Source organism: Podarcis muralis, chromosome 1 (assembly GCF_964188315.1).
Source record: "Podarcis muralis chromosome 1, rPodMur119.hap1.1, whole genome shotgun sequence".
Taxonomy (NCBI): Eukaryota; Metazoa; Chordata; class Lepidosauria; order Squamata; family Lacertidae; genus Podarcis; species Podarcis muralis.
Genome location: NC_135655.1, coordinates 80,329,930 through 80,347,781, shown reverse-complemented (window position 1 = coordinate 80,347,781; position 17,852 = coordinate 80,329,930). Strand labels below are relative to the sequence as shown.

At 44.2% G+C, this 17,852-nt stretch overlaps 1 protein-coding gene across 2 annotated transcripts; it reads right to left on the bottom strand.

The window, feature by feature from the left end:
• Window positions 1-939: 939 nt before the first annotated feature.
• On the bottom strand, window positions 940-10,115 carry VPS37C (VPS37C subunit of ESCRT-I). Of its 2 annotated transcripts, none has more exons than XM_028737464.2 (6): window positions 9,906-10,115; window positions 8,011-8,085; window positions 4,878-4,994; window positions 4,609-4,780; window positions 3,945-4,027; window positions 940-3,252 (listed from the first exon to the last, which is right to left on the bottom strand). In XM_028737464.2, exons 3-6 carry the CDS (start codon window positions 4,971-4,973, stop codon window positions 2,503-2,505), a joined length of 1,101 nt encoding a protein of 366 aa, XP_028593297.1. In that variant the 5' UTR covers window positions 4,974-4,994; window positions 8,011-8,085; window positions 9,906-10,115; the 3' UTR covers window positions 940-2,502. The 2 variants fall into 2 exon arrangements, with proteins under 2 accessions (XP_028593297.1, XP_028593307.1); XM_028737474.2 differs by lacking the exon at window positions 9,906-10,115 and adding an exon at window positions 9,592-9,834.
• Window positions 10,116-17,852: the final 7,737 nt, after the last annotated feature.

Here is a 17,852-nt window from a genome sequence, read left to right as displayed (position 1 = left end):
AGATTACCATACATGTAATTACATACATGCTGTAGTGGTTAGTGTGTTTAATTAGTAGAAAGATCTTTGCTCATATCTTCACTCAGCCGTGAAGCTCATTGTGTTACCTCCAGCTGACCTACCTGACAGGGTTGTTGTAAGGACAAAGAACCATACGATTGTAAGTTCCAAGGTAGAAAGTTGAGACTAGAAATGCAGTTAAAAATGAAAATGTTGTTTCCCTTTGGAATGAAACTGACTAAACAAAAAACCTGTTCTGTCCTAGACAATTTAACCACTCCATTGATTTGTATGGGATTACAAAGTTTTATTTAGAAAGCAGAAAAATTGAACAAACAGGCTTACTCTGGCTTTTAGATTCTTTAAGAACCACCTTAGAGCTCTGGTTGTTTCTACTTTCTATAGTCAGTTTTCAGAGTACTGTCCATATTTATCTACAAACAGAATTTTTCACATGCAGTCCTCCAGGACCTAATTTTAGTGCACATAGGACAGCTATTTTCAGAATGTATTCTCTGCAAGTGCTGCCAAGATCTCCTCCTACATAAAATGTATTAATATGTGATGCAAAATTAATATGTGCATGCAGCCAAAGGTAAGGCCCATCACACTTGTCTTGTATGTGTCGACATGCACTAATCCATGCAAAAGTGTGTATGAGAGTACGGGGTGGCTATACTCACTTTTGTCATGTGGCCCATGCAGCCCTTGGAGCAAAGAAGGTATATCACCTCTGATCTAGTGTTAGGTTAGAGTCTAACCAAGTATAGATGATAAAGCTAATAGATCAAAGTTGGGGAACTGAGAGTTAAAAGTCAGTGCCTTCCATATGAGAGGTTAATTACAGTATACCGAAACAGAACAACACTAAATGCATCAATAAGGAAAGGGCAAATGGATGGTAGAAATTGCAGTGGACAAGATAGAGGAAACATGGTGTTGAAGGATGTTGAGAAGGGCAAAGTTTATTAGTCCATGGGGAAGAAAGATGCACAAATGGATCTCTTAAGTAGGGCACAGACACAAGGAACAGTCAGATACGACAAGGAAACATATGACTCTGTGAGATGAAAGGTGAAAGGCCTTATTGACACAAACTAGAAGTCAAAGGGAAGATGTTTAGCAAGCAAAAAAGAAGCATCAATATCAGATATCAATCACCACAACTCCATTTCCAAGAGTCATAATCATAAGCTTCTGTGCAATTCATCCAAGTTTTATTACCATAATTAATCACAGATATGGAACTGCTTCCATCAAATTCCAGGCGCGTTCTACTGGGTCAAATCTATTAGTAGTCTATTTTTTAAAAATAAATTACGGGCAAGCAAAAAGATAAAGTGCTTAGCAAAGCTATTTTGATCAACATTAGAGCCCCTCAGTTGGGAGCCAGTGTTTCTTCTTGTCAACTGAAGTGGGACAACAAACAAAGGAGGGAGAGGCTTTCATTATCAAAGTCCTCTTTTACCCCAAGAGGTTACTGAAGAAAAAGGGCAGCCACAGAGGCCTACACGCTTCAGTGAAGCAAACTACAATCAACAATGGAAAGAGGAACAATAGCATTTTGTCCATTATTCCCATGTATAAAAATGCAGAGCGATTTGACTTTCTAGAAAAGTCAAACTTGCTGTCTTATTGTTCAACGAACCGTTCCAAGATCCTCTAGCTCACACCTTCCACATACTAATTATTAGTACAACTAATACACCCACTGCTTACCCTCAGAAGGGAGGATAAAGACAAATAAGCCATGATGAAAACACACTGGAGGAAAGGAACATGCAAATTAGCTAACCTCTATGGGAACGGCCACCACAGACCGACTGAGGAACATTTGACTGCAGCTGAGGCTAGGTGAGGGAGCTTTTCATTCTCCATTTGTGTTAGCTGGGCTGTGCTTTCTATCTACTGTCTAGTACATAGTACATTTTCTTGGTGCCAGGAGAAATCATACATTCATTCATTCCTCTTCTGGAAAACATGCTCTTCTCATCAGAAATGCTGACCTGATATCTCCATCACGAGTTTTGTGGAAATTATAAAGTGAGCAGAATTCATTTTATTTATGTATTATAGATACTCTAATGTAGTAAAGTAGAAAACAACACACACAGTCATGAGCACACCAACACACGCACAGGACCAGATCCAAGCTGCAGCCAGTAAGCGGCTTACTTGGAACAATGCCAGTATACGTCAGCTAAGTGTCTGAGCCTAGATTTGTATTTTATACTATGGCTTGGACGGACTGCTTAGTCAGTACAGCTGGCCACTGAAGGCTGCCAACAGTCATTGCCTGCTGATACTCAGGAAATGGAACCATCCCACACAGCCGTTCCTTTCCAACTCTTACAGCATCAAACCACACATGCCATCAATATAATGCTTACGGAAGTATGTCTCTCAAGAGGATGCACCCAAGTTTTCATCTTGGGCTTCAGTAGCTAGCAAAAATCAATTCATCAGGCTGCTATGAAAAAGAATACTGTCTGGGAACGGGGACTAGTATCCTGGCCAAGAAGGGCCCTGAGGGGGCAGGGGCGGTGGTGGAGGATACCCAAATGGTGGGCTTGGACCTGTGGGATATGGAGGCTGGGAAGGGATGGGGTAGCTAGGCACTGGAGGCTGGGTAGGATAAGGGCACTGGGGCCTTCCCGCTGGTGGAAAAAATGGAGACTGTGGGTATCCTGGTCCTGTAGATAGGGCCCTAACGGGGGGCTGAGGGTATCCTGGTCCAGAAGGGGGTGCTCTGGAGGGAGACCAAGAGTACCCAGAGGATGCAGATGGGTCTCCTACCTGAGGCTGGGGTAATGAACTGCTAGATGAGACAGGTGGGTACCCAGGACCCGAAGGTGATCTATTCGGAAACGGGGGTTGGCTACTTGGCTGAGAGGAGGTGACATGTCCCACCATAACAGGTGCTCCTGGAAAAGAAGCTGGCTGGAGAGCTCCGTGAGCTGAAGGGCCGGTGGGCATGCAAGGGGATAGACTGTAAGGTAAAGGATAGGGTAGTCCCCCAGCCAGGCTATTCTGTGGCTGCTGGTTTGCAGGCCCAGAAGGCATCGTGGAAGGATGCTGGTGGTTGAACGCAGAGCTTCTGGCTGGCTCTTGGGAAGACTGAGACTTCCTCAACACTTCCTGAAGCTTCTCCACTTTCACCCGCCGTAGATGGGACAACTTCCTCATGGAGGAAAACTGCTCCAGGAATGTCTCCAGAGGCACTTCGCCCTCCAGGAACTTTTCAGCCATCATCTGCAATGTAAAAAGACAATTAAACCAGGGCTTTCATTTGCAGTAAGGAACAAGGTTCTCTGCTGCGTTCTTCATCACAGCATGCACATTCCATCTCCCAATGACTACTCCCAGTGAAAAAGACTGGGCAGGGGGTGGGGGTGGCGAGAGAAACTGGATCCTCTCAGGCAACTTGTCCATTGCTCTAGAACAATGGTGACCAAGTTCCCACAAGTCCACATATGAAACAGTGCCCCTCAAGTGCATTTGGAGCCCTCAGTTCCTTGGCACAGTTTTGCATCTAGTCTACCATCCTGGGAAGCAGGAAGGTAAAATACAGAGAGAGAGCCAAACACAAGGGCAGGCCGGACACTAAGCCACAGTCAGGTTCCTTGGCTCTTTTGCCACCGCACTGGAGTGCCATAAACTCTTGACGCTTGTGTGGTTTATGGGGCCCATGCTGCTGACTGGCCACCCACTCTAGCAAACAAAACAAGCTCATTAAAACAAAACACGTGAACTGCATTATGAGACGATTCTCACGCTGGCTTGAATTTAGGATGTGAGAAAGGAGAGGTGACACAGTCCTGGCCGACAGTCTGGGTGTATGAGGGTCAGCCTGGAGAGAGGTGAGCTCAGAATAGATCACCAGTATTAACAAACTTTATCAGACATGAGTCTTGTTTCCTCCTGAGTTTAAATCATAGGCTAACCTCAGATTCTTCTTCGATTTTCTGCCCTTCTACCTCCAGAAGATTTAACAGGGTGCCAGGCTGCATCGCTGCTGAGAATTTCTCTGGGATGGGGAAAGAATAAAGAAGGGTGATTAAAAATGCCATGCAAAACAAGCACGTCTCCTTCCCTCCATCTCAGTGACAATGTCAGTTCCTGACTCTGCACAAGCAGATATACATGAAGAGTGCCACCTCTGAAGGCACAGCTCCCATTGCTTTCAGAGCTGCCACCACACAACTATCCAGCCACAACGGAGAGGAAGGTTGGGGAGATAAAGAAGAACAGAGGTCTCTGTTGCCTATACACAAGCACAGAGCTTTCTATGGTTATCCAGGCACAAATAGCATTGAAACTATGGTGCACACCATCAGTCTGTTCAGGCAGCTAGAAGGCTCAGAAAAGAGGGAACCAAAATATTTTCTCATAAATGACCATCCCTCCTTGATGACCATCCACATTTGCAATGGGAGAGGTGTCAAAAAACAGGAGCCTTTTCCAGATCAGGAGTGGCTAACCCTAGGGTTCGCCTCCACACATCCCAGCACAGAAGAGGAATCACAAGAAGTAAATCTGGTTATGGGGGCGGGGGGGGGGGAGCCTAACTGATGCCCCATCCTGGACTGAGGAGATCTGAAACGTTACCCAGTTTTGCCTTTTGCTCCTGGCATTGCTCGACCAGCTTCTGCAGTTCTTGATATTTGTCTGAGAGGTTTGCACGTCCTGTTTCTAGGGGTTCCTGAAACTTCAGGTTCCGCTCTGCCAGACTGCGATTTGTGGCCAAAGCCATCTCCCTTTCCAACTGGACATCCTGAACCTGATAAAGACAGGGCATTGTTAGGGAAAGGTGGCTCCCCTTAACCCCCCCCCCCATTCCAGTCCAATCCTTCTGATGCATTCTAATGTATTCTAACCTCATTAGACTCCAGTGCCAAGCGTTCAATCTCCTCTGAATTGTCCTGCAGCTCCTTCAGCTCATCCACAGTCTTGTCTCTGAATGCCATCATCATTTAGGAGGCTCATTAATACCTCTGAGTCAAAAGAGAAAGCACAAGTGATTAGCAGGTTTTATATCCCATGCTAGGCATTCCAATCCTTTCATGTGTTGGTAATAAAGGTCGTTACCACCCATGTACTGTTTATATGACTGCAGGGTGACTCTATCATTTTCATTGTTAGTTTATAGAAGCTGTGTTTCCACATAAGGCAAAACCAATGCACAGTGGCACACCATGATCATACTCATTCCTCCCTCCCTCATTTTGGCAAGTTGGATTTAAGAGTATACCTGCCACATGTGAATGTTAGCCCAATAATGCATGATATTTTTCTTCCAGATTTAGTAGGGAAGGGAAGTCCCAATGCATGTTGCACTTTCTGCATGCACTTGTCAGTTAAGACATTGTCATTTTGTACATAGTGTGTTCCTTTGCACAATAACCCTGTGTTTAAACTCTGTAATCCATCCTCATCCTGCTAATCCCCAGCCCACAGTTTGAAGTAGCAGGGTCTGCATGGAAATCTGCAAGGTCCCTGCATCACTTTAGGTGTCAGATACACTCAGGCAGCCCAATAACTGAAAAGTTCTATGTGTGAAAGCATGCAAAATTAGGAAACAGCAAGCATAAGAAACCACCCGATTCAGAAGCATGCTGCCTTACCCAGTATCAAGAAAAACAGTGTGTGTGTGTGTACACATGAACTATTTGTATATACAATATTATATCATTTGTATCTGAGAAACTCACAACAGTCCTGTAGCTCACTCTCCCTTTGTTTGAATATCTGGTCTAAAAACGGCTCGCGTTTGTTTTGGAACAATGAGGCAAGCTCTCTCTCCATACTTCCTGCTCATTTAGCAACAGTCAGTGCACAATTGTTGGCACAAGGCCTGATTCAGATACTGCTCTTGTCTGCTTAAAAGTATTTATTTGATTCTGCTTATGAATCACTTCCCATAAAATATCTCAAAGTGATTTCACAGTAAAAAAACATCAATAACAAAACTAAGATTCTATCTCAAGACAACTTGCATATCTAAAAACAATTTCACATCCAGCACAAATACAGAGTTGGATGAAGATCTACACTTAAAAGCTGGTCAAAAAAGAAAAGGTCTTCTGAAGGTACCAAAAAGACAATTGTCTTATATTTAACAGAAGTGAGCTCCAAAGGGCAGCTCTTGCCACACTAAAGGTCCAATTCTTATATTATAAAGAATGGGCTTGATGCTGAGATAACATCTGCAGGAGGCTCTTTCCTGTGGAGCACAGAAGCCAACTGGGTATACATAAGGGGTATACAAAAACAATCTCGTCTGAAAATGAGGATTTGAAATCACCCCCTGTTAAGTAAGGCCAAATCAGCAACCAACTCTGGATTGCAATGGAAACAAATTAAGTGGAGGCACAAAACTCAATACAAGGGCAGGGAATAAAACAATTATCATCTCAAATACTTTACACAGAATTACTTCATATTACAGTGGTACCTCGGGTTAAGAACTTAATTCGTTCTGGAGGTCCATTCTTAACCTGAAAGTGTTCTTAACCTGAGGTACCACTTTAGCTAATTGGGGCCTCCCACTGCTGCTGCCGCCTCACGATTTCTGTTCTCATTCTGAAGCAAAGTTCTTAACCCGAGGTAATATTTCTGGGTTAGTGGAGTCTGTAACCTGAAGCATCTGTAACCCGAGGTACCACTGTATCTTGTTGTTGTTAATTTGATTTATTAGTCACTCAACGCAAAAAAAAACTCTCTAGGCAGCTGAATTCATCTAACAGCCCCATAGAAGAAAGACACAAGGACTTCTGGCTTTCCTCCACTCTCTGCCCCAGTTGGGAGAACTCCAAAACAGTGAGCAAGGGGAGGATTGTTCCATTTAGTAAACTGCAATGTTTGCGCAGATGGTACAGCTGGATGAGAGTGATGTTGAATTCCACCCAATCAACCTATAGTCACTCCACACTGCCAAATTAAGAGTGAAATTAATAAATTATTTTAACTCATTCCAAGTTTCTCAACAGTTCCTAGCTACCAGTGTCTGTTAATATCAAAGGATCTGGTGGTTCTTTTTCCTTCCTCAGTTAAGTGAGTGAGTCCACCTTACTCTTTGTTTTTTGTTCTGATCAGAGGTGGGAACAACTTTTTCCATTTCTTTTCTTTACTCGGTGTTTTCCAAGGGAAAGCATAATCTGTGTCTGAGTAATGCTATCTCAGCATCTCTAGCAGTCATGTTGGGGCTTCATCATCTGCTGACTGCCAAGTGGTGCTTTTCTCATCATCTTGTCAGCCAAGATGTATTACAAAGATTACTCAGTCACACTGCCACAGTTTCCCATTGCATGTGCCTCTTGTGGCTGATTCTAGGATTAACCAAACTCAGTAGTCCTATGGGTCCAGATTAACACCTGACTTTTCAACAGTTTATCAGATCCTTCAAACATAGTTTCTCCCCCTTGCTGTCCCACCACATCTACTCTCGTTAAAGACAAGGGATGGAATTCAACATCACACTTTGATGGAATGCCCTGTCAGTGCAAGTACTGCAGCAATGCCCCGCCCATCTGGCTCAGCTGCCCCAGCCACTCCAACACATATAAACACACTTTGGGGGATGGAATGGGGGTGAGGCATGATAGCAGTGAGGAAACAGCGGTGCCCACCGGCAGAACCCATCTGGCTCTTCCACCCATGTACCAGCAACAAAATAATCCCCCTCTTTTCCCACTGTCACACAATAGTTTGGTCCTTATTTTCCAAATATTCTGTTCAACACAAGGGGTGGCATGCAATGCTGGGCCCAACAACACAACATACTCCTGTGAGCACAATGAAGCTTCTTCTCCTATCCCCTCCGCCTCCCCACATCCCTAGTTGCGGAGAGCACAGAGGGAGGAGAGAAAATGGATGCCATGCTGCACCAGTTGAATTTTGCCAAGAGCACTGGATACGAAGACTGGATAGTTTTAGCCTTTTCTAAACCAAAATTTGCACACAGCAGGTGGAACAAACAACAAACTGGCAAGGATCATAAGCTGTTACTACCTGGCAGTAGCTCTTCTACCTCTTGTTGAAGCAAAACATTTCACAGGTTTGGCTCTGAGGATCCTGCATCAGTATCTGCAAGAGAATTTAAGTCAACCTTGTTAGCCTACCTGCCTCCAAAACTGAATGAATTAAGCTCTTCTGTGGGAGGGAAAGCGATTTTCGTTTCAAGATTAGTGCCATAATTTGAGCAGCTGGGGGCACTAGACATATTCAATTTTTACATCTACACCTAAGATGCTATTGAGTGTACACCCCCTTGAGCATACACTCAGTAGCAGATCATTTCCCCCTCTTTGTAATGTACGAAACTGCCTGTAAAATGTGTAATGTGCTCAATGACAGATTGAGAGGTGAGCACTCTTATTTAGCAAGTCTCTTAGTGAACTCTGGGAGCCAGCCAGGAAGCATTTGTTAGTTAGCAGACTGGACCAAATAAATACTCCACATCTTTCCAGGGTATCTTTGTACATGTTTATATGGTTTATCCCATGTATGCCAGTTCTTGAAAGGTGTGCACATATGCAGGCAAGACTCAATTACATCAGCATAATGGAAACTGTGCTTTGCACATGTCTTTACAGGCCATCCACGTGGGTTGTCACAGCTACAAAGCTGTTCTCTGCAAGTGGCAAAAACAGAGAACATTCCAGTAAGTCCAAAATGTGAATAAGCATTAGCATGAATCCTTGCTGTGTGCCAATACTGGACACAAATACAGTGGTGCCTTGCAAGACGAAAAGAATCCATTCCGCGATTCTTTTCTTCTAGCGGTTTTTTCGTCTTGCGAAGCAACCCCATTGGTGGCTAAGCGGATTAGCGCTATTAGCGGTTTAGCACTATTAGCGGCTTAGCGGCTAAGCTGTTACAAGGCTATTAACAGCTTAGCGGCTTTGAAAAAGGGGAGGGGGGAGCGGGGGAAAAATGGTGAGACTCGCAAGACGTTTTCGTCTTGCGAAGCGCCTCCGCGACAGAAAACCCTTTCGTCTTGCAGGTTTTTCGTCTTGCGAGGCATTCGTCTTGCGGGGCACCACTGTACAACTATCAGCAAGAAAACCTAAAAAGCACTAACAAAGTTGCCGGAATCATTTCTATGTTGCATTTAGGAGTGGGAAGACAATAGATGGTCAGTTGTCAATGACAGGTGAGGCAGCATGACATTTGCAAGAAAAATACTAGCTATAGAGGAAGTTGATGTTTGTTCACTGGAATGCCAGTAGGAAACATATACCTGGGGGTAAGGTAACTGATAAGCAAAAAGTTCAAAAGTAAAAGATAACTTATTATTTATTCAATTTATACACATGGATTTCTGGTACCACAGTTAACTTTCCCCTTCTTTAACCACAACCTCAGAAGCAGCCAAAAGGGGGGGGGCACACAATCATTCAATCAGATTTGCTACATGAAAATGAGCAGCGTCCCTTTCCCTTTTAAGCTGAGCCAGAGATTCACACTAGGATCTGATTTCAGTGCCACGAGTATCCTGCCCCCCAAAGAAGTTACAAAGTATTGCTGTAAAAAGAGGACACATCTTTGAGCATGAAGGAAGCTGCCCCTAGCCAAACCATCCCATAATACCTAAGAGGAGGAGGAGGAGAGTCCCCTCTCAGGGAAGGCGTGGCTCCCAGAAGAGCACAAGCCCCAGTTCCCTCTCTTGCCATTTCAGAAGCCAAGCGTCTACCACCCTCCATCGCTCAGATCCACGGGGCGGGGGGTGGGATCCTGCCCACCGGGAGCCGGTGGCGGGGAAGGTGCCGCCCGCACAGAGGACTCCCCTCTCACACCTACACACCCTCCACTCGAATGAAGCGAGAGGACGCAGCTCGACTCTTCTCGCGAGACGGCGCGAGGAAGGGTTAAGTGATAAAACTCCCGTAAGGGTCGCGATTTACCTGCGAAGATCCGGAGGGAGAAGAGGGGAGGAGTGAAAAGCGGAACAGAAGAGGGAATCCCTAGCCGCCGAAGTACTTCCGGCTTCCGGTGGAGATCCGGAAACTGTGTGCGCTCATTCTACTCCGAACCAAGAAGGGAGGGATTAACTCGAAGCTCATAACCCCCCCTCCCTAAAGGAGGGGAGGTGGTATGTTCCGCAGGCAGAACCAATGAGAACGGCGTGCGGTACCTCCGCCGCGGCCATTTTGTCGGCTGGGGGAAGCCGCGCGGCGGGCTGGGGCGTCCGTCGCGGGGCGAGAGTAGGCGGAGTTTCCTCGCCCTCGCACCTCCCGAGGGGTCGAGGAAAGGGCGGGTCATACGTGGCGGGGGTGGGCGGGCGGAGTCGTGACGTGAAGTCTCCTCCCCCCGGCCGCGTGGCAGGGAGTTGCGACGGATATTTCCATAGGCTCTCTTGGGGAGGCTCTGCTACCTAAGCTGAAACCAGTTCGGGCATAGCTTTATATTAGTCTTTTATTTTATTTTATTTTAAAGCTAGTTTTTAAAGCATGGTGGTGCAATGGGAGCATCGCGCTGCAGAAATCCATATAGGATCCCTTCGTGCATTATTTAGTTTCTCTCCATGCGGGCACCCATAAAACGCCTTAGGAGGCATCTTGCAATACTGGAAACTCAACAGTCTATTAAATGCAAATCTTCTGCACACCTGTTGGCTTGGTTCATTATTTCTACAACTTAGGTGTGGTCCTCTTGGTTTGTTTTGTTTTTTAACTGATTCTTCTTTCAGATAACTAGAAATAAACGCTTGCTTTCTTTACATACCATCACTTTATTTCAAGTCGACTGTCCTGCTCAGATGTGGTCCATGGGGCATCAGGAGCTGTCCACCTAACAGTCTCCAGTTCCCTTCTGTCAAGACAAGCATCAGCCAAGAAAAGGTCCAGCCAGCCAAGTGCCAGCCCCAGCTCTAAATAAATGAGTATAGCAGCCCTGAAGGCGAAAGAAGCCCTAAGCTGAGACAACAGCAATGGACACAAAAGTTGTGTAGAAACTCCCATTTACTCTGCATCCAGTGAGCTTGGGAAGAACATTTGCCACAAGCCATGTCGATCCTACTGTTTCTGAGGAAACTGTGTTTTGATGTGTTTCCCTCAAACCAGATTTGATTTGAATTTAGAAAAACAATGACTTGGCTGAGTTATAAACCCATAAGCCATGGGGAGTTGTGTCCAACAAATTTCTACTCCCAAGTAGATCCACTAAATTTATTGGACGCAAACTAATAGTGTCAGTTGATTTCAGTTTTGTCGGGGGTTTTCTGCACAGCAAAAACTAATTACCTTTAGTTTATATTGCATAAAAGAAAAATTTCTATGACTTTCCAGCACAACAGTATTAAAAACAAGCTGGTACTCGGCACAAGTGTCCAGTCTTTTTTATTTTTAAAATCACCAGCTATTAAAATAAGACTTCCCCTAAGAGGCTTTTACACATATATCTACTAGCTTTATAAGATAAAAATACTAATGTGAATGGCTTCTTCCACCATTTGGTATTTCAGCTGTAAAAGACAAATAACAAAATGCTTATTAACCTGCCCAGCTGCTTCTTAATACTTCCTCTAGAGCTATGCCAGTGCTAAGAGACAGGTGAGGTGGGAAAATGCATTATGATAATCCTCCATGTCTACGAAAAATTATATAGTTGTTTAGCTCTTTGACATCTGGCAGGAGAGCATTCCACAGGGCAGGTTCGACTACCGAATGCCACATCAAAAAAAGGTCTGTCGCTGGGAGTCACCCACCTAACCTATGAATTTGAGCACGGCCACTGATGATCTCCATACATGGGCAGGTTTGTGCTAGTGAAGGTCATAGGCATCCTAGGCATCTGAGCATGGTAAGAAAGCAAATAATTGTTTCATGGCAGAACACAGTTCATGCAAACACGTACCCCATATAGAGAATATCTAGGGAGTTGATTTGGAGATTGATTCAGATTGCATATGATTATGACAGACCCATGTATTTGAACCCAAATCAGTGAGCACATACAAAGTGGAGGGGGCGGAGCTCATTTTTCTTCAAAGAAAAGGGGAGCACATGAGTGGGGGGAGCAGAACCCACCCCCTCCCACAGCTTACCTTCCTGCAGTTCCATTTCCCCCAGAAATGGAAGTGAGCCAAGGAAAGTGGCTTGGGGAGCAGGATCTGCTCTGTCAGTACAGCTAGTTCACAAAGTATGTGCATCAGAATGCTGCAGCCCATCCTGGTCATCTGCTATCAGTCTACCAACCTGATATTGACTAGCATGGGCTATGCAGTCCACATAGCCAACTTTTCAAAGTGTGTATGGAGCTGGTTCTGGGTTTCCTGCCTTTTGTATGGTGCTGGATACAGTATGTATTTAGCATTGGAAGAGTTGACCCCCTAGATATTCATACCAGTAACAGGATGCTGAATATAGTGTTTCCATGTGGCTCAAATGACCTGCTGTAGTTAGCACTTAGCTGGCAACACTTTCCATTAACCACTGTTAAGATATTGGGACAAACATCCAGGAGCTGTTTGGGAACCACCTTGCACCACCTGTGATAACAAAGCAAGAATGCTAACAGACATTTCTACAGTAGCCAAAATTATTCAAGTCCTTGGGTCATGTAAAGCAAAAGATTTAAGGAACTCGAATCCATTTAGTTTATCAAAAACAGAGAAAAGGTTCAGAAGTCACTTGATTATAGCCATATACCTTCAGTGGAAAAATACTGGGTACTAAAAAGTGCTGCTCTCTAATCAAGAGGGAAAGGAGTGGCAATAACCAATGACTAGCTTCCAAATTCCAGTAGGAAAGAAAGTGCATGTTTTTTAACCATTGGTGAACACTGCTAATTTAATGGTGGACACTTTATCACTGGCAGTCTTCAAACAAAGCAAGAAAGATTATTTCCAAGTGACACAATTTGACAAAACTCAATGTGGTATTCATTTACTTATCTTACTGGTGAAATCAAATTAAAGCATTCCCAGTAAAGAATTTAATTTAGACTGAGCTACCTTCAGGGACTCTCATTCTATGATTCTGGAGTTTGGCCAGGAGAAGAACCGGAATAACTGCTGAAGATTACCTTAGGAGTTCTGGCAAGTATCTCCTTTGTTAGGTGGCAGGTGATGTGCTGCTATCAAAACTGAATAGAGTGGATAATTTATCTCTCAACAGCTGGCCTATTTTGCTGCCTGAACTGGTGCGTTTCCTCACATTCAGAAGCCAGACAAGTCTTAGTTCATCGGTGATGGGATACATTCTCCACATGGCAGCAGGGAGGTCTGGGGCAAGTTGAATGCATACACAGCCACAGTATGTCTTCAAACACCTTGCTACCACTCCTTGCCCACCAACACCTGCTGCCTGAGGCATGTGCCTCCTTCTGCCTAATGGAATAATGGCTCTAGCATACCTGACAGAGGGGTGATATCTCTACCCCTCCCCATATGAGGATGTTTCAGTGAACAAAGGGACGTGGGTGGTGCTGTGGTCTAAACCACAGAGCCTAGGGCTTACCGAGTTCCCATTGCTCGGTCCCTGCTCCTGCCAACCTAGCAGTTTGAAAGCACGTCAAAGTGCAAGTAAATAGATAGGTACCACTCTGGCGGAAAGGTAAACGGTGTTTCCGTGCGCTGCTCTGGTTCGCCAGAAGCGGCTTAGTCATGCTGGCTACATGACCCAGAAGCTGTCTGCAGACAAACAGGGGCTTCCGCGGCCTATAGAGCGAGATGAGTGCGCAACCCCAGAGTCGTCCACGACTGGACCTAATGGTCAAGGGGTACCTTTACCTGTGAACAAAAACAAAAGGAGACTGCAGTTTGTGTTTGGAGTCAGACAGAGTCAGAGGTCTCTGGAAATCATTTTGGATTCCTGGCTGTCTCCTAAGAGATATGATGTGGGAGAAGTAGATTTTGGCTGGCTTAGCCTCCACCTATGCTCAGTTTAGTTCTCAAAGTTACCAACATGAGCTTGACCAAACTGTGGGAGGCAGTGGAAGACAGGAGTGCCTGGCGTGCTCTGGTCCATGGGGTCACAAAGAGTCAGACATGACTAAACAACTAAACAACAACAATGCTCAGTTTAAAAGTTTGTAAATAAATGCAAACAAGTATACAAAGCCATAATATATGCCTCCTGCATCATTTCCTTCAAAATGAACCAAATCTGGGTGAGTGGCTGCACCCCTGGAACTTCTCACTGTTCAAAGAACTGGAGTGTGCTTAACACTATGGTTACTAAAGGGGATCTCACCTCCATCTTCAGGTTGGCTGGTAGGCTTTCCTGCTCTGTTTTATTCAGTAAAGAGGTGTAAGCCGCAATCTACTGTGCTGAGGTTATAAGTGAGATGGGTCTCCCTTCTCCCCAGCAATCAATACTGCAGGGAATAGGAAATGCACTTATTTCCCCAGTTCAGTTTATGAAGCAAGACACAAATAAATTGACCAGATCGAAATCCTACTAATTTGCCCTTGTATGTGGGTACAGCTTATTATATTTCTCTTTTCCCTGCTCCTATTTCCTTGCTCGCATCCTCTGGTTCAGAAGTTGACTGTCACTGTGCTCTTGTTTATACTTTATGCACAATAACGCAAATGCCCTGGATGAGCTACCATGAGAAGTATAATAGAAAATGTAAAAGAAGCCTCTTTACAAGCAGGTGCAGTTGCTACTCACAGTGCACAATTGTGCAGTACTTGTTAGAGATGTTTAAATGAAATGGAAGAATTTGGGAGGGATAAAGCATGACCAAATGAGGCCATGCAAACCAAGGGACTAAGAGAGCGAGCAAACATTGAGGATGCCCTGAGAACTGGGAGATTACAGCTGTCCAACAATAAACATGTAAACAATGTGGGTTAACACTACATTAAACATGATAGAGCTGGTGGCACCTTTTCCATCAGTCATATACACATTTTAATATAAGACCTTGTTGGGCAAGTTAGCATTGTCACAAGTTTGGCAATGCCATAAAATCTAACTGATGCACGTTCTCTATCTAGGTAGGAGCTGTAACACCTGCCCTGTCAACTGGGCTCATAGTTACCCAAGGGCATTTTCAGACAAGCAAGTGGAAGAAGAGTCAAATTACTAGGGAACATTACCATGGCTCAGTATACCTGAAGGAGCTTCTCCACCCCCATTGTTCTGCCCAGATACTGAGGTCCAACTCCAAGGGCCTTCTGGCGGTTCCCTCACTGCAAGAAGCAAAGCTACAGGGAACCAGGCAGAGAGCCTTCTCGGTCGTGGCACCCGCCCTGTGGAACTCCCTCCCACCAGATGTCAAAGAGATAAACAACTGCCTGACATTTAGAAGACATCTGAAGGCAGCCCTGTTCAGGGAAGCTTTTAATGTGTGACATTTTAATGTATTTTTAATCTTTGTTGGAAGCCGCCCAGAGTGGCTGGGGAAGCCCAGCCAGATGGGCGGGGTACAAATAAAATTTTATTATTATTATTATTATTATTATTATTATTATTATTATTTACTAGGTCTACTTCTCAAGCAGCAGATGAAGTGATAATTCTCTTCCTGGATTGCACCAGGTCAAATGGGACTCTCAAGATTAAATCCCCACACATAGAAAACTGGCGTGTCAGGGAGAAGCCTAAATTACAACCTTTTCTGGGGCGTTTATTGTTTGATCAGAGCCTTACTCTCTTTTTTTAAGGAAGGAATGTTATATCGTGAGAATCTCCCCAACGCCCAGTCTAGATACAGATTTACCAGGTCAGATGATGTTTGTGACCTGAGATGCACAGGATTGGAGGCATTAAATGCCAAGAAATTAAAACATTTCTAACGGAAACTATTTATCAGTTTCACAAATGTATTGAGTTCTGTAATCTACTCTGTCTCTCTGCTAAATGTCCCCAAGCAGAGAATGAAAATTAAATTCCATTAATTAACAAACTACACAAGAGTATCAGGAGACAGCTGATAAACAGTATTTGCAATGCCATTTTCATATTTTACGATAAATAAGGAGCAGATATGCAGCATGGCAGTTATCAGGCCAGTCAGCACAATAACACAATAACTTTAGTAAAGGTCGCCCGAGAACTCATACACATCTATCCCACATTGCAATTCACTTAATTTTCTGGGGGTTTGCTTGTTCCTGCAAGTTCAGGACCCCAATAGCTTTAATGGAAAATAAAGTTTGTTATCTAATGCTTGCAATGACTTAGTGTCTGATGGAAAAACCCCAACTCTTTGAAGCACTTCACTTGCAGTTACCCCATCCAGAGTCTTAACCATACGTGATTATATGTAACTGTCCTTTCACATGTAAGGTAAAGGTAAAGGTACCCCTGACCATTAGCTCCAGTCGTGACCGACTCTGGGGTTGCGGCGCTCATCTCGCTCTATGGGCCGAGGGAGCTGGTGTTTGTCTGCAGACAGCTTCCGGGTCATGTAACCAGCATGACTAAGCTGCTTCTGGCGAACCAGAGCAGCGCACAGAAATGCCGTTTACCTTCCCGCCGGAGCGGTACCTGTTTATCTACTTGCACTTTGATGTGCTTTCGAACTGCTAGGTTGGCAGGAGCTGGGACCGAACGGGAGCACACCCCGTCGTGGGGATTCGAACCGCCGACCTTCTGATCAGCAAGTCCTAGGCTCTGTGGTTTAACCCACAGCGCCACCCGCGTCCCTGTCCTTTCACATGACCTTACAACAAATCTGGGTTTGCCACCAGGACTACCTTTCTGGAGATTTATGGTTTTTATTGTACATTTAAAAAATTGTTGTTTTATATATTTTTATTCTTTTATGCATATTACATTTTCATGGAATGAAATACTATGCATAAAGAAAAACTGTAATGACCTTAATACAAATCAACACAGCAAACATAAATGCAACAATTGTACTTGTAAGGCTAAGAGGGAAATCACTATTTCTCAGAAAGTTAGAACACTTATTTGAGTGTGGGAAAATGTTTTCTGCTCTGTGATGGATGCAGTAGCAGAAGTATCATCTCTATAATGCACAGCATTGGCCCTACCGTTAGGCAGCAGATGATTAAAGGCAAGGAATGACTAGAGCTGTGTTTATCAAGCGGCCTTTCCTGCACCAACTATGATAGACTGATGCCCTCAAGTGCAGCAGAAAGTGTCCATCACCAGGGCTGAAGTAAGATTTAATAGCTAGTCTGGTTGACTTTTGTAACTGGAACAGGAGAGTTACAGCAAAATGTCTCGAGCCAGTTTTGACAACCCATGTACTTTAAAAATGCTTTGAAAGGGAGGCTAGATTTTTTTTTTAAAGTTGGCTCCTATTTTTTTAAAGTTCATAAAATGGCACATGGACAGAAAAAGGGTCTAGCTTTGTGCCTTACTACTAATGATATCAATGGTATCATAAAACTGGCTCCCATTACGCTCATGCAACCAGATTCCATGTAGTACTACTGCAAATGCAACCAACATGCTAGTTTAGGGGCAGGGGTTGTATTCTCCCAGTGACAACTTATTGCTATCTGTTCCAAACACACCCAGAATAACAAGGATGAGTGACTGGATTTACCACAGTTTCTAGGAGTTGAGCTATCAGGTGATCTTTAGCTATGCTGCTGTGCTACAATATAAAATAATATTAAACAGCATATTTAATATACAATTCCTTACATTTTTTGAAGAAAATTTATTTGTGCTTATTGTCCTGAGTACTATAAGAAGAAAATGTTTTCTTTTTAGTAAACTAAGTCCTACTCAGAGTAGGCCCATTGGAATTGATAGACACTGTGAACTTAGGCCCATGTATATCAATCGGTCTACTCTAAGTTGGACTTGGTTGAATGCAATCCATTATGTAAGTACCCTTGACACCTGCCAATGTGTTCTGATGGGTTTTAATGTCACATGAGTTTCAGCACCCTTTTAGGTCAAGGTCCTAGAGCAAAT